We start from the raw sequence: 26,172 nt of genomic DNA on the forward strand, positions 1-26,172 counted from the left end.
ATTCCACAATTCTCATATTGTGGATTTTCTTGATTTTTATTTTAATTATAGGAACAACAAGACCAACTAAGAATTCTACTTTTTCAAGTACTAGAAATCATATTCAAACATTCTAGACCATTTTCCATAATATGTGCAAAAGATTCATCATAAAAACGGTAAAATCAAGCACTTACACATTTAGTTTAAAATAAATCCGCACATATTTCAAAGTCAAGAAGCCGCTGACACTCTTCCATGGTCATTGATGTATCTCTAACCTTTGATTTATGCTCCATAACACTTCAGCATCATCACATGTCCAAAATCTATCACTTCAGCCCATCCCCCTCTCATATAGATTGAGCCATGGGAACAAGGTGCAAAGAGGAGAGAGAAATAATGAAATTAGAGATTTTCATTCCTTGCATCATATCGTGTGCATACAATGAGATTGAAGTCTTCAATGAGTAGATCGGGGATATGCCTTCCATATTTGATGACCTTGCTTGAATCAGAAAGCCCATCTTGATGAATTGAAAGGGCATTAAAAAATTACTCCCCCTCTCCCCCACTAAGAAAACATTTTTTCAAAAATCCTTTAGCTTAATTATTAACATTAGAAGTTAGTCGATTCAGTTTTTTCATGTTCAGACATTGCCCGAAAGTGGTTCTGGCTTGGACGAAGGGCCAAAAGAGCTTGGAATCGTGAAGGGATTGGATGGTTGGCTTTGTGGCATCGAAATCTATCAATCTGGCCTTTGTCATGCACCTTCGGACTCCTAGATCTAGTAGCTACTTCATAATGCCAAACCTTGCAGGGATTAAATGGGCAGTGAAATGACCTCCAATTGATGAATGGAGACTTGCATTGGGTTCCTTGGCATGCACCGATATACATCAAGGAAAACTCTAGCTCTTGATTTGCAACCGTTTCATTTTCCATGAAAATTTACTCTTTTATGCCTCAGGGGTCTTTTTTGGCTTTAAATCGGCTTTAAAAATCTGCTCTCATTGGTGATCAACTCATCCCCATAGAATCCACAAACTGATCTGCACATCAATAAACCATAAAGAGCATCAAGCTGCCTCAAAGAAGAATACACAACAAAATACAAGAACAACTCTCACCCTACCCCTTGACCAAATCAAGGTATGAAACCCATGAGGGATAGGCCCAACATAATCTGACAGAGATCTAGAGTTAGTCACTAACCAATTGCTCCAACACAGACTAATTAAAAGGAACTATCAAAAGAGTCATCCTAAGTGGTGGTACGAACTACTTACCTACTGTAGGATAACTGGACTAGGAACTCCTACTAAGCGAGGAATCCTATAGCCTAGTCTTGCATTTTTAGATCCTTTTAATTTACCACTTTTTGATGCTTCTAGACTTGATACTCGAGTGTGTAAAAAGGCAGGAGTTGAGTGTATCGTAACCCAATGAGAATAGTGAATCGGCCTCAGACTCTATCTTGGTATCCAAGAACCTACAAGGGCTCGCAAGGCGACACTAAATCCTTTTCTTTCACTTACTTTTATGTTCACTCCAACTATACTTATTTCTTTTCTAGCTAGATGTCACCCTCAAGAAGATAAGGCAATGGGCCTTGGGTTTGTGACTCATCCTTAGGAACCTACCAGGCCTTCGCAAGAAGGCAATGAGCATCTCCTCTTTAATTTTTTCTTTTTTCACTTTTGTAGTTTAGGGGTTAGAACCCCTTTTTACATACATCTATATATATCTTTCCCACTTTTAAAATATTTCAAATATACTCATGATTCTTCTTCTTTTTATCTCAACACGCTTCTCTAACTACCTCACACTAATAGGGACTCTTAGAAACATCTGGCTAGTAGGTTAGCAGAATAGGGTTACTCGGACTACCATCTAAAACAATTCTTAGAGTGCCTAACAATGTCTTCACAGGAGGCAGACAACTACTTGGACCTCCCTAGACACACCTACCTAACCCTAGGACTTCATGCCTTGAATGTTGTTCCCCAAAAGAAGAAAATTTCCCATATGCTCATGGATATATATAGCAGAAAGGGAAAAAAATCATAAAGGAAGGACATCACCTGGACTTAGCCAAAAGAAGCTTCTGCATAGCAAGAGGCTAGCTCCAGATACTCCATCAAATCTGTTTGGTATAGTACTAAGATAAGAAAATATTAACCCTATACTAAATGCATCATATTATTAGTTATGTCCCCTACATAAATAACAAGGGGCATCTGGAAAATATGTCATTTAATGATCCTATGTATCAATGAAATGATAGGAAGATGGTCAATTGAAATTTGACTCATCACCTATACTAACCCCATGGACAGCCATAACAAGACATGTCAGCCAAGTAATTCCCATAGTAGTCTGAGACTAATAAGATCGGGAAATTCTAACTACTTCTCAGGACCACAATTTAGGAATACATCCTCAATAAAGGCATAATTGACTAGAGAATCTGCAAAGTGATTCCAGTATCAAGGAATTACCTGGCAAGTCACTACCTCAAAAATATGCAACATATCCAAGACTACACGATGGTACATCCAAAGTATGAGATCCCTCACACTATAGATCCCATTCAATTGGTTGATCACTAGTTTTGCAAGTTGTCTTTCACTAATAAATGGTGGATGCCACTAGGTCGGGCTACTTTCAACCCCATAACTAAGGCCTTTTATTCCGCTATGTTATTAGTAAAATAGTTTCCTAAATCTACTCTCATTTTCATAACAATTCTATGTTGGGGATCTTTAATGACCACCTAGCACTAGCATGCTTAGCGGGTCCTTGATAAACTTTGTCAAAATATAAAGTATAGACCCATTCTTCATTGATAGGCCACGCCATACTGAATAGCCTACTTGTACTTATGATAGTCAAAATTGAGCCGAGAGAGAGAGGATGTATAACAGGTACAATCCCTCCTTCCTCACCAAACTCAATAGGGATGCTAATAAGAACCCTATGACAATGGTGATAGTAGACCTTAATATCCCAAGTAAAAGGTCCATCTTGCCACTCAGTAGTATGATTACCTTTACTCTACCAGATCACTTGACCTTGGTAGTAATGTTGCTCTAAATATAGATGTTCAAGATGAGGAATGATTTTGCCCATCTGAATACCTTGGTACCCCACTAGAGGTTTAAGATGGATCCTAAAGGACCTACAAAGGCACCAGGTTCGATGTCAGTCCTTACACATAGTCAGGCTTCAACTTATGAAAGTTCACTTTATTTTTAAACTTTGCCCCTTGTAAATCCACTAAAAAAGGGCTATAGAGCATTTCTTTTCTATATGTGCGAGATCTTATAATGGGCCATCCCATTTGGGTTCTAGCTTGCCAAGGAATAACTCACGATGAGCATTATAATATAACACCAACTGGCCCTTCACGAATTTATATCTTTTAGCTCAAAGATCATGGAGTGCTTTCATCATTTTTTTCCCTACCTCTTAATGCAATAAGGCCTGCAATTGTATTTCATCAAGATGTGCAAGGGAAGTGAACCTTTCTTGCAATGCTTCTGCCTCACCTAATGAATGATTTAAAGCAAACCTCACAATGGGTAACTTGATTTCCAAGGGTAAGACACACTTATCCTCATGTACCAACTTGAATGGGGTGTGGCATGTTGCTCTCTTGAATGTCATGTTATAATCCTAGACAGCCACATGAAGTTTCTTATCCCAGTAGTTTTATTGTGTTTAATTTTTAGAGCTTCCATCAAGGCTTCAATGACCTTTTCTAGAAAGTGTGTTCCATGATCAGATACTAACTCTTTCGATGGACTGAAACAACAGACAATTTGTTCCATGATAAAACTAGCTATCTCCTTGGCATTGTCCTTCATCGTAGCTCGAGCTTCAGACCACTTTGTAAAGTAGTTTGTCACCACAATGTCATTACGCTTCCGCATATTCGATGAAGGATGTATAGGTCCAATGAAATCGATGCCCCACTTGTTGAATGGTAGTATAATCATGATAGGAGTCATTAGGCACTTCCTTTTCTCCCTATTATCATGTCTTTGACATATATTACATCTCTCGATACACGCAAAAGCATCCTGGAAAATGAATGGCCACCAATATCCAACTCTTAAAGCTTTCTGTGCAGTCAATCGCCCAGCAAAGTGCCCTCCACAAGTAGAGTCACAGAACTCCTCCAAGATAAACAGGACCTCATGAGGTAGGACACATCGGCGATAAACATCATCAACCCAAAATCTACAAGACATTCAATGATGCCTTGTAACTTCAGCAGCTTACTCCTAATTTCATAGTCAAACTCTTGTAGGGTGATCAACCATTTTGCTAGACGATCACGCGACTACAACTTATTCACCAATAGCCTCAACCCCTTCGCCTTTGTATAAAGCACCACCTTTTCATAGAGGATGTAATGCATGAATTTCTTTTTTGCAAATACCATCCCAAGGCATAACTTCTCCAAGTAGGTATAATTAATCTCGGATATCTCCAATTTATGGATAGCAAATGCAATTGGATGATACCACTTTTCCTCCCAAATATAAGCTAAATAGCAACTAATGCTATGCATTGTGGCATACTGAAAATATATAGAAGACCTCACCCCTTTTCTGTGCTTTCAGGACTGGTACTTTTTCTAGTTCGTGCTTTACATCCTTGAAGGATACTTGACATGGGTCACTCCAAACAAACAAAGAGTTAAAAGGACAGTAGATTCATCAATGGCAACATCCTCTCCGCTAGTGCATTAATAAATCTTTGATAGTATCCCACTAATGATAGAAAGCTATGCAGTTCTTTAGGAGTATTTGGTGGACTCATAGCAAAAATAACCTTTATCTTTTGAGGATCGGTTGAAATTCTAGTCAAGCTAACCACATAGCCCAATAGCAATCCACAGGGCACTCCAAAGATACACTTTCTTGGATTAAGAGCAATGCAAAATTGCATGTAACAATACTCAAAATATTTTCCTAAAATAATCAGTTGTCTCTCCCTTGTGGTGGTTACCCCTGGATCATCAATAAAGATTTTCAACTCCTCTGGGAAAATATAATCAAAAGTCTTGTCAACAAGTGTCAAGAACCTGGGACATTGCATAACCCAAATGCCATAACATGATATGCAAAGGTACCAAATACAATGATATGTCATTTTCATTTTATCTTTCTTTTTAATAGCCATTTGATTATATCCAACAAAGCAGATCATAAATGAATAGATATATCTATCCACTAACTGATCCAAAACCTAGTCAATGAATAGTAGAAGCTGACAATAATCTTTGACTATCTGTCTATTGAGCTCCCTAGAATCTATGTGCAATAAGATTGGATTTTTTTTTTTTTGGAAAACTAACAGTGAACACTGTATGTGTTGTACAAGAAATATCAGGCCAGCCTTACGTAAAAATTTCAACTCCCCAAATAGTCCGTCCCTTAGCTCAAAAGGAATATGCCTCACTTTTTATCACACAAGGTGGCTACCTTCCTTTAAGGGAATGGTATACACAACTAGATTGGGAGGAATACCTCTCAGCTCATCATAACTCTAGGCAAAAATGTCACAGAATTCTTGGATCAAGGACATGTAGTCCTTCCTTTCCTCTAGACTGAGCATAGACCCTAGTTTAATTGGTTGTGGATCATTCAACGTACTGAGGTTTAGCACAATCACATCCGCATCTCTTATTTTGTCTTGATCTTCTATCAGCTCATTAGAGTTTCCTGGTAGACATCCTCTGTAGTGGACCCCTCTTTTGATTTGTCACTTGATGAAGTTTCATTGCCAAATAGACCCTCTAATGTATCTAATTCTGATGAAGATAAAGGTACTCTCTCACTTTGAGGAGATTCGGGATATACATCCATTATCACACATGTGGTGGGGCCAAAATAAAATGACCAACGAGGGTATATCAACTTGATAGCCGGATTGCAAGATCTATGGCCTTTCTAACATTACTTGATAGCCTAGCTTTGTTGTCAGCTTTGTTGTCAACAACTTTTAGAGGACTAGCTTCCACACCAGGGTTAAGGACTTGCGTCCCCTTATCATCCTATTTAGGGTATCCCAATAAATTTTACCTTATCCCTGTCACCTTCTTTAGCCTTTTGTCCACTTATAATGGCTTGCAAATTGGAAGCCTCAGTGGCATTGACACACACAACTTTGATAAGGTTGACACCATTACCATTGGGCAACTCCTCTATAATAGCTTTTCCTCTTTGTAGTATTTGTTTTGGTCCCTAGAACCTCATCGTGTTGAAGGTGATTCCATTATAGTCGATGATTTATTAGACCTGGCTACTTGCGGAAGAGAGCCGATCTTTCTCCAACAAGTACTAGCTAGATGGTCGGACTTCCCACATATGTCAAATTTGACATTAGGGCAGTTTCTCGGAAAGCGCTGATCGCCACACCACTTACAACTGAATCTTAATGGACCATCCTCTTTAGGGCATCGACTTCCTATCAAGTTTTGTTGCTTCTTTAGGAAAGTAACATCTACAACTATTTGTCTTTAGTGTTCTGCTATGATATCAATATAATGCTTCATCATGTCCTTGACTTTGCCAAGAATGTTTGATGCACTAGACTCATAGTTGTGCTCATCTACTTGCTGTTCAATTAGTCTAACCAGCTGATTAGGGATCGGATGCTGTTGTTGTTGATTAATTGGAATGACATTAGGGTTTGTCATTTGGCTTTCATTATTTAGTGGAGCCATTTGGCTAGCCATCGATATGGTCACATTCGAAGGAGATGGTAGCATGGGCACACTTTGTATTATGTTTCCTCTTAGATTCAAATTGATCATGGGTGCCCTTGACTTCCATCGGTCAGTGCTAAATTATTTCCAAGCCCTAGACTCGAATTCAAGTTTTCCCTATATGTGTAAGCCACTTGTAATCGTGACTGTACCTCGTCAGCTCGTGTCATAGAAGTATCAATGTCAACAAGAGCAACACTACTGAACTACACTTGGATATTAAAGTCCAACCCATGTAAAAAGTACTACAGTTGAGTAACAGATGGAATGGGAATATAGGGTTGCAATTTGTATGAGGTTCTTGACGTATTACATTCAGAACACGTAACCAATATTGATTGCCTCTCTCAGGGGCAAACTCTCTTCAAAAGGTCACGAAAAATATATTGAATGTGGTTATGATTTTGGCTTTTAGGCTGTGATACCATACTATAGCTCTTCCTTTTAGAGTCATATTAAAGAACATAATTAGATGTCCCTAATATTTACTTTAGCAAGTGAACATTAACTTTTGGAACTCACCAATGTGGAGCTCCGCATCTTCCTTTGCTAACCCATTAAAAATTGGTAGAGAAATAGGTTACGCCATGATGACAATCAGATTTGCTAAGGGGATTTGAACTAGTGGAATTTCTACCCCACTTAAAGTGGATTGACTTACTAGGAGAGGGCAAGTACTAGAGCTTCCTCCTCCTCATAAAGAACTACTTGTAGCACTAGGGTCTCTAAGATCCCTCCCTCATAGGGATATTGGGCTACTCCGTTGAGGGGAATACCTCATAAGGATTCAACCCACTATCTAGCCCTTTCAGTTCTCTCTTGCTTTTGGATCTCGACTTGATGGTGTCTATTAAGAAATAACAGATCTATTTCAATGTTCTTTGGCATACACTGAACAATTGGTCCCTCTATTAACCAAGATTCAGAAACCGCCACTTATTAGCAGCTCTCTGGAAACACACCACATGTTGAGACAAAAAAATGGGCCCAACACTAGCTTTAGGGATCTAGTTGGTAGGCCTCTATGCTCAACCAAAAAACTCCACAGCCTCACGGCCAGGAGCGTATGAATATTATAAACTGATTTAACTAAAGAATGTGTTTGTAGATACTATTTCTAAAGCGTATTCCAATGTGTTGTCCTTCCCGACTCCAAGAAATTGGAGTATCCAAACATGACAGTGTCTAGCATCGTGTATCACATACATAGGGCGCATCTCCTAGTTGATTGTTGTGGCCCCGCTATGAGTCTCCTACACCTCGGGGATTGGCCATAAGATGCGCTATCCAGACATATATCACATATGCAACATAGTCCTCTCGATTTTTTTAAAAGAGCATTCCAGGGGGTAATATAATCCTTGTCACATTAGTTCCCAAAGGAAACAAACGTACTATCCTGCAACATAGGACTTCTTACACTCAACATAGGTTAATCACTCAAAAACAAGTGCTATGCATCTAAGATTTGTTTGTTTGATACCATGTATATGTAATGCAATGCAAAGGTGAATGCCTTTAAGGGCGTAAACATGTAAACTCATAGGTCAGACAACATGGATTGTGTGCAAGCAATTCTTTTCATGATTTCACCCTAACATGACACGTCATTGCTAAGGCAACATCGAAGTAATTTGTACTATTGCCCTTCTTTAAAAACTTAAAAAGAATGAATCCTATATGTTAAGATATGAACAAAATTAGATTTCAATGGATTCTTAACTCCCCACAACCCTTTCCCCCTACCATTTATGGTTTTGTATTTGTTGGTAGGTGTAAAGAGTATTTTTCATGTATTTTTTTGTATAAAAGAACAATACATAAAAATGGAGATAAGCTGAGGCTAAACCTCAGGCCCTAGCCCCACCATATATTCACAGACACATTCATAAATTTGTATAATTTTTTGACATATAAAATCGATTTTTTCCCCCATATAAAATCCATTTTTTCTATTTTTTCTTGATTTATCTTATTTTTATTATTGGATTTTTTACTTTTTTTAGATACATATAGCTTGCATGAACCAAGAACCAGTATTATACTTCATATGACCCCATGTAAACACCAAAAGAACCTTGAAAACACATAAAACCCTCAAAATTTTCCAAAATTTTGCAAATCTCGCGTTGTAGATTTTATTGATTTTCATTTTAATTATCCAAATAGCAAGAACCAACTGAGAATTCTGATATTTCAAGCACTAGAAATCATATTCAAACATTTTAGACCATTTCCCATAATATGTGCAAAAGATTCATCATACAAACGGTAAAATCAAGCACTTACGCATCTAATATAATACGAATCCAGACGTATTTCAAAGTCGAGAAGCCGTTGACACTCTTCCATGGCTATTGATGCATCCCCAACCTTTGATTTATGCTCCATAACACTTCAGCATCATCACACGTTCAAAATCTATCACTTCAGCCCATCCCCCTCTCATAAAGATTGAGCCATGGGAACAAGGTCCAAAGAGGAGCGAGAAAGAATGAAATTAGAGATTTTCATTCATTGCATCATATTGTGTGTGCATATAGTTAGATTGAAGCCTTCAATGCATAGATCGGGGATATGATTTCCATCTCTAATGATCTTGCCCGAATTGAAAAGCCATACTTGATGAATCGAAGGAGCGTAAAAAAATTGGATCCCACCCCCAAACAACCACCTCCATGCTGAAAAAACGTTTTTTGTTTGAGCCTTAAGCTTAATCATTAACCTTAGAAGTTAATTGCTTCAAATTTTTCATATTCATACTGCTCAAAAGTGATCCTGGACTAGACAGAGGGCAAACAGAATCACGAACGGATGATGACTGGCTTCATGGCATCAATATCTATCATGTTGGCCTCTGTCATGCACTTTTTGGCTCTCGGATCTAGTAACTGCCTCATAATGCTAACCCTCGCAGGAATTAAATGGGGGGGTCAAATGACGTCTCCAATTCACGAACGGAGACTTGCGTTGGGTTCCTAGTGTTGAAGTGCACCTAGGAAAACTCTAGCTCCTTGATCTGCAACCATTCCATTTTCCATAAAAAAATGCTCTTTTACGCATCACACTAGTATGTGCCCTTTGAGCAAGTTTATGGCTCAACTTTAACCGCACACCCCTCTCTCTTGATCTCTCATCTCCCTCTCTCCCTCTTTCTCTCACATACACATGTACACTCAAATTTTCCCCTCTCTTGATGCCCCTCTCTTATACTTCACACACACACACACACACACACACACACACACACACACACACACACACACACACACACACACACACACACACACACACACACACACACACACACACACACACACACACACACACACACACACACACACACACACACACACACACGCAGAGTTTATACTAAAGCCAATGTAAAAATGGTGATCAACAACTTACATTAAAGAGAGCAAACATTAAAGAAACAGAGAAAGCATTAAACAATAGCTTTTCTCTCTTTCCCTCTTCTCTTCTCTCTCCCTTGTAAACTACTTACTCTCTAAAGAATGGTGCAAAACAACTTACAATGTTATTTTTATTTCTCTATGTGTGCCTGCACATGTGTGTGCACGCACGCACACGCACACGCACACGCACGCACACGCACACGCACACGCACACGCACACGCACACGCACACACACACACACATCTTCAATCAAACTTATCTCTTAAGGCATGGAAGGTAGTATAAAAAAAGAAGAAACCCTACCTTGAAACCATAGCTTTTTTCAAGAGAATATGGAGGAAAGAGTGTGTGTGGTAGACAAGGAAACAAACAAAGTAAAAAGTAATGAGATATGGAGGGAAGCAAGGTGTTCTTACCTTGATGACTTTGCATCACGTTCATCTTTTCTCTCAATACACTTTCCACCGAGAATGTGTAGAAAAAAGGAAAGTTTCATGTCTAGTAATAATTTTACATCGTTCATATTTATGCTAAAATGCACATTGCAAAATTCATCGATATGGGTGTTGGGATATACATCCCTAAAACCATCAACATGTGCACCCCTATGTGTGCCATTAAACTATCGACATTTAGATTGATGCATATATTGACAGCATTATCGATAACTGTAGAGATGGACTTAGCAATGCTGTTTTTTTTTTTTTTTGGGTGCAATTTGCATCGAGAGTTGCTGTTGATAAACTCTCCATTGGTTGTAGTGAATATGAGAACAAACTAAATTCAATCCTCTTACTATGTAAAAGAATTAGGGTCCTCAATCCATTTAGTTTTCAATCCTAGAGCTTAAAGCTAAACAAGTACCATGTAAGGCTATGTTTAGAGGTGTCACTTATGCTTAAGAACAAAGACTCAAAAAAATAATAATCAAATATCTTATGTAGTTCCTCCACTAAGATGCCAACTCCATAACTACTTTTTTAATCAATTATGCATGCAATGCATATCCTTCTAGAGGCTCTTATTTTGTATTTAGTCCTTAAGAGTGTGTGAGTACACTTAAATCCGTCTTAAGGGATACTATGTGCGTGCATGTGTGTGTGTGCATGTGTGTGTGAGTACACTTAAATCCGTCTTAAGGGATACTATGTGCGTGCCTCTGTGTGTGTGCACATGCGTGAAGACTTGAATGAGGCCTTTAATTTATGACCATATTCAACCTAATAATGTCTTCATTAGTTTTAGGTACAAGAATAAATGCCAATACCAAAACCAAAATCTCACCTAAGAAGTTACAAGATTTTGTAGTCTTTCCTCTTTTAGTGAATTTGTCTCAGATTGAATTTTTGTAGTCGTTAGAGTGGAGTTGTGAAAGGTATACAAATCTAAGTTAAACCATGTTTGAAGAGAGGGTACTATCACCTACCCATAGTGTTGCCAAAGGCACAAAAGGTAAGAAGCTAACAATACATTGCTCTAAACATTTGAGTTTTTCATGGGTTCCATGGGTTGAGAGCAAGCATGAAAAGAAATTTTTGTGGGCGTGGATGTGTGAATGCGTGTACCCTATGTTGGCATTGCTTGTAAAGGTGAGTTGGATATAGAAAAATAGAAATAAGAGAAAGAGAAGGAGGGACATTGAAAGAGAGAGGACATGCCTATGTCCTTAGCCTTGTTATTTAAGCCCTTAGTGACTTAGGCCTCTTCATTATAAAAGAACTTGAGATAATGAACAACGAACATTGTGTGTATGTGTATGTGCATGCGTGCACATGTGCATGTGCATGTGTATGCATTAACAAATATTGTGGTACAATATACATAAGTGATGAAAATATCCTATATCATTCTCTCTCTTTGTCTCACACACATATTACTTGTTAGATTAACAAAAAAGTAAATGACACCCACATAGAGGATATTGTCAAAAGGTTATCATTCTCCACTACATTTCACCTTTCCATTTCAAATATTTGTAGAAAACAATGGTATAATCACATATCTAATTGCACGAATATTTTAAATGCAAACTTAGATCTCTCAAACAAATAGAGAAAGTAATCTCTAATGTGCATGAGAGAATACCCAAAATAGGTTGATCAACTCCTCGAACCTGAGATACAATGCTTGAAAACTTCTTAACATATTTTTAAATTACAAATAAGCAAGACACATTCAAAAATTTTAGTTTATTGAATCTCATGTGCTCTTTTTGTACAATTGTAAAGTACAAAATGCACATAGCAGTTCATTCTAACTGCTTATGAGAGCATATGGTTTTTATTATCAAGCATTGAAAGATGAGCAATCTTGCCTAATTTCTCCTTTGGTTCCTGTTTTGATCCCAACATTTCCAAGCTTCACCATGGAAGAAGCAAAGGATGAGAAAAATGCCATTTGGTTGCTTGCAAATATGTGCACTAGGTCTCTTGTGGTTGGGTTAGTCCAAAGAGACTCATCTGAGGACAACAAGCCTTTCCCATTTTGGAGGTTGATATAGTATGTGTTATCAAAAGAGAATGGAGAGGTGGGATCTAAAGGTAGCACCATATTCATGTCCCCACCCACAGAGGGACACTTATCTTCCAAGGTTCTTGCATAGTGGGCATCAAGGCTTGGGTCCACTTGGTATGTGGCATTGAATTGGTAGAGCCGAGTTGTGAAGAATTCACAGTGAGAAAATCCAATTGTGTGGGCACCTGAGACAAATTCAATGATGCGAATAAGAATTTTCAATCTATATTTGTAGTGGGGTGTGAGGGTATAACAATGTGGGATAATCAAGTGGACATCAATTAGAAATGTTTAAGATTTGAGAAATTTTGTATGATTTTTCTAGTTCAAGAATCTCAATAGAGTGAGAATATGAATGAGATTTCAAAGAAATAGTCAATCAATACTAAATGAAAATGTGTAAAGAGCATATGCGATGCATTCACTATTAGTGTGAATAGATCTATGCATATATAATACAAAAATGCCATTGAAACATGTGTAGATGACACACACACACACACACACACACACACACACACACACACACACACACACACACACACACACACACGCACCCACACGCGCACGTGCACGCACATGCACACGCACACGCACATGCACCTCTCATGAAATGATCAAGGTACAAAAACATGGTCATGTTTAGTGTGAATAGAGCCTATATCAAAAACATTGAAAAAGATGGAACACTTATCCTCAATAATGCTAGGGAGTCTAAAGCAACTAGTCATAGAATGGCTATTATAGAGTTCTCCTAAAGAAGATAAAACGGATCAACACAAGAGACACCAACAAGTATCATTTCTAACCCAAGAAACAAGTTCAAAGAGCTTGTAAACACACACACACACACACCTCTCATGAAATGATCAAGGTACAAAAAGATGGTCATGTTTAGTGTGAATAGAGCCTATATCAAAAACATTGAAAAAGATGGAATACTAATCCTCAATAATGCTAAGGAGTCTAAAGCAACTAGTCATAGAATGGCTATTATAGAGTTCTCCTAAAGAAGATAAAACGGATCAACACAAGAGACACCAACAAGTATCATTTCTAACCCAAGAAACAAGTTCAAAGAGCTTGTAAAAAAGAAAGAAGTTGGATCATATGTAAGGAAGCAATGGGCTAAAGATTAAAACTATGAATGTGAGGTAATATCTCATAAGCTCACCATAACATGGATATGATGGTTTTTTAAAAAATAATGTTATATATATTACTCGAGTAAAATATTTAGATTTTCCCATTTGAATGGGTGGTGCAACATAACTAGTTTAGCTATTCCTCTTTCAAAACTTGGCAACTATCTTGAACAAAACATCTCTCCTTTGTAGGCCCTTAAAAGCTGCTAAATCTCTTCCTTACAAGCAAAAATATTCATGGGAATAAAATGTGAGAGTCTAATAAAGTTTACACAATTTTGGCACTTCCAAGGAAATCTAATGACTACATCTCAAACAACAATACAAATCTTGAGTGAGGCTTTGTTGAGCTAGCATGCCCACTCAAATAACACTGCTCTAGCATCAAACCTTGCATGAAAACTAAGTTTCTCAATCAATCACTCAATGGCCTCCAGATTTTACATGGCTGACAGTCTCTTTTGATAAATTAGACACATAGAAACCAAAAATTAAGAAGAAGGGAGTGCTATAGTAGAAGAATACCTTGGCCTTAGTCATCAATTGGAGATAAATAAAAAATTAAGAGGCTAGGGAAGAAGAGGCTCAAGCATTTGGAAGATTCAATATTAGAACAAGGTGATCACAAACTATCAAGCATGGAGCCACCCTATTCTCTTACATACATCTGATTAGTATGGTGGGGGCTGGATTTGATAAGAAGATGAAATAGATGGAAAGGGGGTATAGAGGACTTGAAGAAAAGAAGGTTATGGTGGAGTGTCAAGATAGATTACTGTGGCGTCATTGTATGGAGCACTTAAATCCAAAATGAAGGCGTCTAAACTTTTTGATGTAAGTAGATTTGAAGTCATTGTGCTAGTGTGCTTTGGATCTTTCTCGACTCTTGCTATTTTTGTAGACAATAAGCCGCATTTTGCTAAGGATTTCCCTAGGCAATTAGAAGGTGATGAGAAAGAAGTTGCACCCCTAGCAACAAGGAAGTACAGGAAAATACCCTACTATCCAAAGATCAACCATAGAAGGAAGTGTTCTTTGGCTTCTTTCCCAACTCTTGCTATGTTGTAGACAACAAGGGAATTTCGCTAAAGATTTTCTTAAGTGATTAGAAGGTGATGAGAAAGAAGTTGCACCATGCAAACATCTTACTATCTAAAGATCACAACCAAAGAAGGAAGAGAAGGGCAAGAAGATGCACAATCAAACAAAAGAGAAGAAGAAGGAGATCATGAATCATATGGCAACATCATCTAGCAAAGGTGGAAGCAAGCCCAACTCAAAGGACCCTATGTAGGCAATTGGTCTTAACAAGGAGAATGCTGAATAGAAAGGGAAGAACAATAAACAAAATATATCAATCAAACAACTTTCACACTTGCCATTAGTGGACATAATTTATTATGTAGGAATTGATGGAAATCACGAGATGTATGATGACTATTATTTTTGAGAAGAGTAACAAGTCTAAGAGGGAATGCCAAAGGATTGTGCCAATAGGAGGAAGGAAGTGCTATACTTGATTATTAGAAGGATGAAGCCATAAGCTCTTGCTCTTCAACAAATTAGAGTTGGTAAGGAGGAGTAAAGGTCTTTGTGGTTCAAGGCTGTTTGACCTTCATAAAACGATGCCAAAGAGGGTAGGGTGTAATGATGTTGGTGATATAAGGTGAAATTGAGCCCTGCCTTGAATGGGAAAATGAAAACGGCTCTATGAAGTTGTTGCTATGAAGGGAATTAATAACTAAGTGGTGGTGATTTTAGTTTATGTTGATAGATCAACAAGCAAGCATACCTAATCAATGTCTCTTTCATGATTTTAGGTTGGATGTAGAGTCCAATATAATGCTAGGAGATTAGAATATGACCATAGAGGTCAATGATTAATCTCAAGGAGGTGATACTTTTATTAGAGCTAAGAAAGATGTGTGGAGCACAATGTAAGCATGCTATCATCTTCAAGATATGGCAATTGTCCATGTGAAAAGAGTTTGCCTCCTTACACATGGTATAACCATCAGTTTGGGGGTAATTGGAGGGTAGTGAGGATTGGTAGGGTCTACACCAATCAAGGACACTGGTGTTCCTCCTTTGATGGCAAGATCTAGGTAATTATTGGCATCATGGCCTCAAATCATTACTTGGTGTAGCTAATTTTTTGGAATCTCATATGTGAGAGGTCGTTTGATGGGCTATCAATTTTTTGCCTCAACACATTCTTTTAGATGACCCTTGGTTTTTCATGGAACTTCGAAATGTGTGGGATCATGCTGAAAAGGGGCAACATGATCCTATGAGGCAAGGTGGACCAGTTGCATGCAAGCAATTACCAAAATAGCAAAACATCATGGCAAGTCTCTTTCGTGTGCAAGGAGAAGACATGCGGCCAATGCTTTTCAAATTAGAAATGATTTTCTTTCTATTGTTTGTGGTACTAATAGTGATGCTGTGCTTGTTCAATTGTTGCAGGATTGTGAGAGTTACTTGGAAAGACAAGAATAGGTACAAAGCTACAAAAGTTCAAGTGAGGACTCCATGGGAGAAGAGAAAGGGGATGCCCCATTATCATTCTACTTCAACTCACTCAAAAAGAAAATAATGAGGGAAATGCTTAGCTAATTAGAGGATGATTAGGGTGTCATCCATATAGATAAGGAGATCCTTACTCTTTTTCAGAATCATGTGGTTGCAATTGTTGGTTAGTAGTTCATGAAGGCCTATGATTATGATCAGAGAGTGATGGGTTTCTTTGAAGGCTGTGGCACCATGGTAATTAAAGAGAAGGAAGATAGGTTTAGCAAGCCTTTCTCTGAAGATGAACTCCATTTTGTATTTATCAAGATGAGAGATGGAAAATCTCCAAGAATAGATAGTATGCCCACCATTGAACTTTTGAAGAGCATGTGGGAGAGATGTGGCACACACTTTGTTGCCTTTTTCAATCAATGTTTCAATATTGGGATGCTTCTGAACATAGGTTGATCAAGTTGATACCAAAGATAGTAGCCAAGCTCAAGGTTTTGCACTGGACACCCCTAACTATGTTAAACATTTGTATGAGTTGCAAAAGCCTTAGCAAATTTTAGAGTTGAAACATTGCTGGTTTAGATAATCCATCCTTTCCAATATGGCTTTGTATTTAAAAGAAGGATTTGGGATGCCATTTTGAATTTAGAAACTACCTTTTATTAGGCTTTCATTAGTGGATAGGAATTCATGCTTGTCAACGTGGATTTTGAGAAGGCCTACAACAATGTGTTGTGGGAACTCACAATCTTAACTTTGTCAAAGTTGGATTTAAGTGCTAAGTTTATTTCCATGATTTAGACCTTGTTTACTAATGTAGAAGCACTCGTATATATCAATGGTGTCCTTTCCAAACCCTTTTCCTTGAGGTAGTTGATGCGAACATTGCTAGAAATTAAATAAAAGGTTAAAACACAAACCTAAGTAGAAAACCCCTGTAACCTTCAAAACTACATTAGTATTGTTCAAAGTTGTGGCCTCTAGTCTAAAGTATCGAAACCTTGAAACCATAAGCATACAACACCCACAATGTACTAGTGCAAGGAACTAGTGCCCTTGAAATCTAGACATTATCTAAACAAGCTTCAAAAATCTATATACAACCATAGTGACCTTAAGGGATATCATAAGGAATTAAGTCTAGGAGTGATACATATCACCATGAAATATACCGAGCATGAACTCACCTAGACCATCTTGACACTCTACTCCATCATAGATCAAAGATTTGCTAAATGTGGCATCACTCCACCCCAATTGAAAGGATTCAACCAAATAGAATTATTGTATCTTCATTGCTATTGAAATTTTCAAGAATGAAAATGAAAATGGAAGTGCCTAGCCTTATAGATTACATGCCATCATAGGAGCACAAAGTAAGAAGATGTAAGTAAGCTTGTGAAGAATAAGCCTATCAAGAAGTCATGACTCAATAATAATAGGGAAAAGGAACTTGAAGAAGAAGTCAAGGAAAAGAGCGACCAACAAGGTGTTCTTGAAGTGTGAGAGCACCAACATATTACAACCTAACCTATAATTGTAGATAGCATGATGATAGCCTCCTTTAGAAACCATAGTCATATTCGTAAAAAGTACAAGAATATCATAATACTAAACATAATTTGAAACCATAGAGAGGGTTAAAGGATGGTTCAAAGAACCATAATGCAAGCTCAAACTAGTAGTTGAGGAGTTAGTAAGCATTTCAAGTGTGCTATTAAGCATGATAATTCCTTCAAGTTTTGATAAAGCAAGGTCTCTTGAGGAGTTAGTAGCCATTTCAAGTGTGATATTAAGCACAAGAATCCCTTCAAGTTTTGATAAAGCAAGGTCTCTTGAGGAGTTAGTAGCCATTTCAAGTGTGATATTAAGCACAAGAATCCCTTCAAGTTTTGATAAAGCAAGGTCTCTTAGGATCCAATGGCTATCCCTCTAAAGCACAAAGAACCATTAGCACAACATGAAGGTCAACCCTATACAGATAGGCAACCTAGACACAACTAATTTGAGGAGCAAACACAAGTATAATAGTAGACATAGTCTTGACTAGCATCATGGTGCCTTTAGGAGTGTTACTTATAAGAAACCCTATTTAGGGTATATTGAAAGCTTGGATAAAGGGTGAAAAAGGCCAAGCTAGAAATGTAGAAAGGGGTGGCCAACCTACCTTGCTAAAACCAAATCTAACACCTAGTAGAACCCTTGGAACCTTAGGTGTCAACATCTTTTGGGAAGGAATTGAATGTCATGCATTGCATCTTATTCTAGTTCTATGTGATACTATGAGAAAAGGAACCATAGAAACAAGCTCTAGAGTCAATATGGTCAATAACTGAGTTCTCAAAGCATGAGGAAATCCAACAATAAAGATCATAATCTTCCACTAACAATTGTCAATAGATCAAAGGTGAAACCTACAAGAGTTTTTCAATAGTGCCTAGCTTGCATGAGTGCAGTTTCTAGCGACCCTAGAATTGATGAAAGACATAGAATGTCACATTAAATACAATTGGAAAAGTCATCCTCTATTTATATACCTATACTTACTGAGCAACTTGCACAATCAACATCTCAGTAGAATAGGACTTTGCGGTCCTCAACTCTTAATTTCTCCTTGACACGACGCCCTTTGAAACTTGCTTGTATATTGTGTCATCTTTAGCCATCTTGATCATCACTATTGAGACCAAGGTAGGTGATTATTTTTGTGTAGCCCTTTCATGAGCCTTTCATAATTTGAGTTCATAACAATTGGCATACCTTGCCCATAGTTTACACCTTGGACTTATAAAATAGCATTGGGCACCACAATAATGGCAATGGCTTGATTGGTCCTCCTTGCTACACTTTGGTCAATCTTATTATTGCCTATCTGAAAACACATAAATCCCTTACAAAATTACAAAATTTGTTTTGGGAGTTGCAATTTGGGTTGTATATTCATCATAAATAGATTTCATCATCTATTCATTTATAACAATAGCTCAAGAGGTCTACCCAAGTTCTACAATATCTAGTTTTGGGAGTTGCAAAATTCTTAGCCCCATTACATTTAAAGAGCTAGAAAACATAAATAGATTTCATAATCTATTCATTCATAACAATAGCCCAATTGTTCTGCTCGAGTTTTGCAATATCTAGTTTTGGGAGTTCCAAACTTCTTAGCCCCATGACATTTAAAGGTCTAACTATATTCATACAATAAGGATATTGAGTGATATGCCGAGGTCTCACGCTAGTTCGGCCACCATATATCTCCACAAAGTCTAGACTTAAGGGGAAGCTAATTTTTCCATATATCTCACAGATTTTTGGCCTACCATTGTAAAGTCTTTGCTCAATGCTAGAGAGTATTAGCATGATCCTTCTTCCATGATGAATGAAGCATTTCCCAATACAACACTTTGCAAACCTAAATAATCAAGCTAAAAGGCTAGCAGTGGGAAAATCACACCGTAGACTCCAATTAGCTAGTTTAAGCTTTAGATCTAGTGGAGGAATTGATTCAAAAGTTTTGACAAGCTCTTCAATTTTTCTCCTTTATAGAAATGATGATCTATTATATTGTATATGGAAATATCCATTTCTTGTCTTGAAATAACTCGACCTTGGTTCATTCACAAGCATGCAAACATGCACACACATGCATGTGCATGCGCAGGCGCGCGCGCACGCACGCACGCACGCACACACACACCCACACCCACACACACCCACACGCACGCGCGCGAGCACGCATGCGCGCGCACACGCACGCACGCACACACACACACACACACACACACACACACACACACACACACACACACACACACACACACACACACACACACACACACACACACACACACACACACACACACACACACACACACACACACACACACACACACACACACACACACACAAGAGGGAGAGTTAAACAATCAAAAACTTACAAGGAGGATCCTTTTTGTATGTTTGTAGGTGTGTATTAAGACATAGTGATAATTCCAAATTGCATCTTATGCCAATATAGGTATATATGCAAGCACTAGTTAAATCAAATCTTTCTTCATGTGCATGTGTGTGGTTGTGAGCCTCAACACAAAAACTAAAGGTCCAAGCACTATGAGAAATTGGGGGCCTTACCAATGGGACTCTTAAAAATATTGGGCGTTCGTGATGTGACACATCTTAAAAGCATCACATATGCAACCTCAGTTAGCATCCTATGATGGTTTTTAAGCTTATGTGAAACTTCTTACAATGAATTTTGCGATGGGTACAAACTATAGAGTGATGCATAGTGACATTTGGTCTGATGCGTCACATAAGCAACACATTAGGATACAAAATTTTCTATGAAATCTTGCTTCTCGTTTTATATATTTTTTTGGTGTGGTGTTCTTTCTCTTTGGTTGTGGCTTACTTATTGAGACACAAACATGACTGTCGCCGTTGTTGCTAGAGGAGATGGGGCTGACTAGAGTAGGCATTGTCGTGCCTCAAGATTCATCAGTGAGTATATTCTTTTTAATTGATTTATACATTTTTTTAGAATACATATCAGTTACATTAGATTAAATGTAATATCTATAGCCTTCCATGAAGCTTAGCAATGATAAATTTCTAGTTATTATCCTTAGACTTAACTTTGAGAAAGATATCGCCCAACTACGAACCTTGGGAAAATGATTAGTAGGGTCCGAAAACAACTAGGGCTTGTGGAAAATAGAAGGGTATTCCTTACTTCTAAAATTCTTAAAATAGCTACACATCTAATGACCCACCATGGTTCAAAAATAGGGATGACATTCTCTCCTTTTGACCAAGCATCACCATCCTCCAAGAGACTATGTCATGCAATTTTGCTCTTCCCAGCCCAGTGCTGGAGCTTTCTCCACATTCCATGAGTATCCCTAAAATCCCTAAAAAGGTGGAATGTATCCTCCATAAAAATTTTGCAAAGTGGTAGTGGGTGGATAAGTATCATCAACTTGATGATGATCACCCACTATATTGGATAGATATCTACAGAAAGAATTAACAATATGTTCATTAGAAGTGTGCTTGGCACACCATTTGTGTCAGTGGCCTCCATGATCTGGTCTTGATGCTTCTTTTGAATAAAATATTGGAAGAAGCAGGAAGGTAGACAATCAATGGATTTGAGACATTCAATACAAGTTTGAACTCAAAAACCTTCCAATCTCATAGCCTCTCAAACTTTCAAGAAATCTGCAATTGTAGAAATAAGAGCCCAAGTTATCCCATCATGCAACTACTCATTAGCAATAGAGAGCAGATTGCTCATAGCATTCAAAGCAAATGAATCGAGATACTTGAGATGATGATAATTTCTTCTACCAAATTTTTTTGCCACATCTATTAAAATTTTGTATTTGCTTATCCCAACATTCAATCGGGATGCTTGAACAAGAAGTCTCCAACCAAACATTTAAAATCTATCATCTAAAATTTTCTTGCTTCAAAAAAGAACGTATTAAGTTTAAATAGGGGAGGGCATGCACTATTGCTTCTTTCTTTAAGAATATGCACTATGGAGAAATCAAGGAAATGATAAGAGACAAAAGACTCTTTAATGACCTCAAAAGAAGAAGTTGGATGTATCCACCAAGCCCCACATGAAGCGTAGAGTCTGTTCAATCTAGCAGCAAGCCATGAAAGTTCTAAGAGTTTGTCCCTACAAGTGAAACTCTTCAATGATGTTGTTCTAATTGCTACCAAATCAAAGGGATCATTCTTAAATACTAGTTTGTATGTACCACACTTGTGTTACAATGCAATAAGTGCAGAAGCTATGATTGGACTGAAAGAAATGAACATAGAGGGAAGAGAGATAGAGAAACATATAGAAGAAAGGTGAAGACTACAAAAGATGAATGCTAAATAATGAAGGTAGAGATGTAGAAAGGACTATGAGAATATGTCAGCTACAGATCTCTGACTTTGCATACTCAAAGTTTGAATAACTATGACCCTAGGTAGGTTGGTTGTCTATAGCCATGAATAAAATAATGAAATACATTAGGGTACTATCCCTTTGCAACAAGTGGTAAATTGCATTCAAAAAATTAATAAAATAATAGGAACACTATTGCAATAAATGTAGGTTGCCATGTGGCAACTTAGATGCCTTGCTCAACCTGCTTCATCTGCCCAAAATTATCTAGAAAATGTTGACAATAGCATGAAACATATATGACCTACTCCAAACTACATACTAACTATGACAATAGAGTTATTGCCATGTCCTTAGAAGTGATCACTTTCCTAGCATTCTGTACTTGCATCTGCAATTGCTAGAATTCATTGACATACTCCCGCATGAAAGTAGACTTGTTCAAGCTTAAAATTAATATCTGTAGCTCCAAGAACACCCACTTTATCATGTTCATCCAATTTTAAAGTTGATCCAGTTCTAGCTATATCTCCCAAACATTGATCAGATGCTCAAAGTGGGCTATCACAATTAGTGTGCATAAGAGAAATAGGAAAGAATGGATGAATGTTTGGAGGATGGTCTATAGCTTTAGTCACAATCTCTACCATATCATGGGACTCCAAGATGGCAAGCATCATCACCTACCAAGTGCGGTAGTTCTCCCCATTGATTTTATGATCTTATGGAAGAGTTGGTAACATCAGAAGCTTATGGTCAATGATAGCTTGGAACAACATGTCAATATCAAAAGACACCTAAAAAATATGCACAAGGAAAACCCCTTTGACATTGAAAATGTAGCCTATTAGGGCTTCTTTTACTTTTCTTAAACCTTCCTTAACTAGGCAAGGTGATAAAAATCAAAATTTGTAGCAAAGTCTAAAAACAAAACCTATTCTCCTTCTTGATCTACAAAACTCCCATGAAAAAATCCACCCATGAAAATTACATAATTATCAAAATCTTTTTGAGAAAGTATATCCTATACTTGAGCCCTTTTGTGGGAAGTATTGGGAACACAAATGGGAACTGGGACTAAAGGACAATAGTTATAACTCAAAATCTATGAAAAATGCATAACAAGACTGCATTATTGCTGTAGATATTATAGCAAAGTGCACTATTAAATGAGGAAATGAACAAAGAAAGCAAGAATAACATTGAAGAATATGAGAAAGAGAGTAATTAATAATTTATGATAGCATTAGAAAAATAATGAATAGAGAATACTATAAAAAAAGAGCAAGAAATGAGGTGTAAATTGTCAAAGCTTGATTCCATCATGAAAAATGATAATTTCATACAATATAATCAACAAGAGCAAAGGAGAATCAAGCCTTTCCAAGCCACACTTGCTATAACTAGATTAATCAATGATCATATGACTTTTAAAGTCTATTTACATAATAAGATCAAATGAATTATAGATGAATATGGTAAAAGACTAATGTAATATTGGAAATGCAATCCGCACTTGCTAAAGAAAACTAGCTCACTATTGGTGCAGCGGCGATGTGTTGAGTTTGAATCCTAGGCCAAATGGAGGAAGTTTCCCATAATTGGGCTAGCCATCTAGGCCCCAAAACCTCAAGGTGATGGATGTCCAATCATGGAAAACTTCCTCCATTTGGCCTAGAATTCAAACCTAGTCTCAAGTTACACATTGTCGCTACACCAATAGTGAGCTAGTTTTCTCTAACAAGTGTGGATTGCATTTCCAACCAAGCCCCTCAAGACACACCTTGGTTGAGGTCCTAGTGCCACCCAAGCTCAACAACCTGAGCTCTGATACCATGTAGAAATTATATGACACAACAAATAGAATCTGAGCAAGGAGTAGAGAACACACATCAAATATGAGAAGAACAAAGATTGCTTTAATTTCAAACAAACTGATACAAAGATGGCTTTGTCCACCTGTGCACTTCCACTGTAAAAATTGGATGATGAGGTGTACATGGCTCAACCACTAAGGTTTGAGGCCCCCCATTCAAGCCCCTAGAGCATGGTACAAGTTTGAAATTATTTTTAGGCTTGAATTTCAAAACATGTGCATTAGATGTAAACTTATATGTTTATAGGGATGGTCAAAAGCTTGTAGTGATTATCCTGTATGTGGATAACCTTCATATTACAAGTGACTAGGAAGATATGATCCATGAGACTCAAAAGGCCTTGAGATCCGAGTTTGAAATGATAGAATTGGGCTTGTTGCACTATTGTTTGGGGATTGAAGAGCTTGGCAAAGTCTTCATATCTCAAAAAAAGTATGCATGGGAGATCTCAAAAAGCATTTGGCATGACCGAGTGTAAGGAGATAGCTATATCTATGGAGGTTAATGTGAGGTTATCCATTGACGATACATCAACATCAGTAGACATTGGGAGGTACAAGAGGTTGGTTGGCAACCTCATCTACTTGTGTAACACCAAGCCATATATCAATTTTGCTATTGGTGTTTTGAGCAGGCTCTCAAACAAACCACGAGAAAGTCAGGATGTAGGTGCTCAGAGACTTGAAGGGAACTCTTGACTATGGTATCACATACAATTTCGTAAGTGCTCTTACGGAGAACTATGACTCAGATTGGGTAGGTGATATTGATTCAAGGAAATTAGTTTCTAGATATTGTTTCTATTTAGGTTCAAGAATCTTTTCTTGGATCAACAAGAAGCGACCAACTATGTCATTGTCTTCTACCAAAGCAGAGTATAAGGTAGTTTGCTTTGCTGCATGTGAAGCAATATGATTAAGGAGGATTCTATGGCATATGGGAGTACATGACAAAGATCCAAAAGAGATAAAATGTGAAATTTAGAGTTGCATCACCATTGCCAAAAATCTAGTTTTTCATGCATGCACCAAACACATTGAGATCCAATACCACTATGTGCATGACTTAATCGAGGATGGGATAATAGAGCTTATTGTCTACTATCCCATGGAGGAGAATGGAGTAGATATATTCACTAAAGATCTTATAAAGGATCTCCTTCAAATTCATCTTCAAAGACTTAGCATTGGGCTAAGAACATAGTTCTGGCATTGAGGGGGAGTGTTAGATATGCTTAATGTCTCATCCTCATAAGGTGCCACCAATGATCCATGGTGATCTAGGTTGTAAGGCCCCCATTATGAGGAGATGCCATGTGTGAGCATGGGCATTGGATGGGTCTTGACTTGTATGCCCCAGATGAGGTCTATGTGACTCGATGGCAAAAGGGCGACCTTTGGGGATCTAGCCTTTGGATTAAATAGAGTATTATGTTGGTTGCAACTTGAGGCACAATTCATCGAGTTACAATGTGTGAGTTATTAGTGATCCCTATTTTGGGGTTCGGGGACCATGGAAGGAGCCCTTGCCTAGGGGTCTCAAGGGGGTTAGTAGCCCCCTTGACAGGGGTTCAAGGATAGCCCCTCTAGCTCGATGATAAATGAAATATTCCTTGAAATATTCTCTTTTTGACTAGGAAAGATTCATTATATGTTCGGACATGTTGACTAGACTACATTTTTGGGCTATAAAAGGAAGACCCCTCTAAAGCCATCATCAATCTATCTTTCACCCAGTCAAAGTTCTTCTAGCTACCCTTAAGCTCTTTTCCTATCATCTATTTGGATATCCATCTAAGCTTCAAAGTGGAAGTGCATGGGTGGACAAAGCCATCTTTGTATCAGTTCATTTGAAATCATTTGAAATTAAAGTAGTCTCTGTTCTTCTCATATTTGTCGTGTGCTCTCCACTCACTCAGATTTTGTCCACTATGTTGTGTAATCTCTATAGGTAAAATATAATACTAATGCCATATATAAATATAATGTCAGAGCTGAGGCTAACACATAGTGTAGCTCAATGGTTGGCTA

At 37.7% G+C, this 26,172-nt stretch overlaps 1 protein-coding gene across 2 annotated transcripts in view; it reads right to left on the minus strand.

Annotated features, from left to right (window-relative positions):
• Window positions 1–426: 426 nt before the first annotated feature.
• LOC148029544 (peroxidase 55-like) overlaps window positions 427–26,172 on the minus strand; it is a 35,296-nt gene continuing 9,550 nt past the window's right edge. Inside the window, exon 4 of one of the 2 annotated variants that reach the window (XM_087688401.1) lies at window positions 427–1,032. In XM_087688401.1, the coding sequence (XP_087544527.1) occupies window positions 1,001–1,032 (32 nt within the window). In that variant the 3' untranslated portion in view covers window positions 427–1,000. Of the gene's footprint in view, window positions 1,033–12,305; window positions 12,878–26,172 lie in introns of those variants that run through there. The other variant, XM_087688399.1, reaches the window with a different exon arrangement.

The sequence above is a fragment of the Lygodium microphyllum genome, chromosome 11 (genome assembly GCF_053477565.2).
Source record: "Lygodium microphyllum isolate KBCC chromosome 11, Lygodium_microphyllum_v1.1.10, whole genome shotgun sequence".
Taxonomy (NCBI): Eukaryota; Viridiplantae; Streptophyta; class Polypodiopsida; order Schizaeales; family Lygodiaceae; genus Lygodium; species Lygodium microphyllum.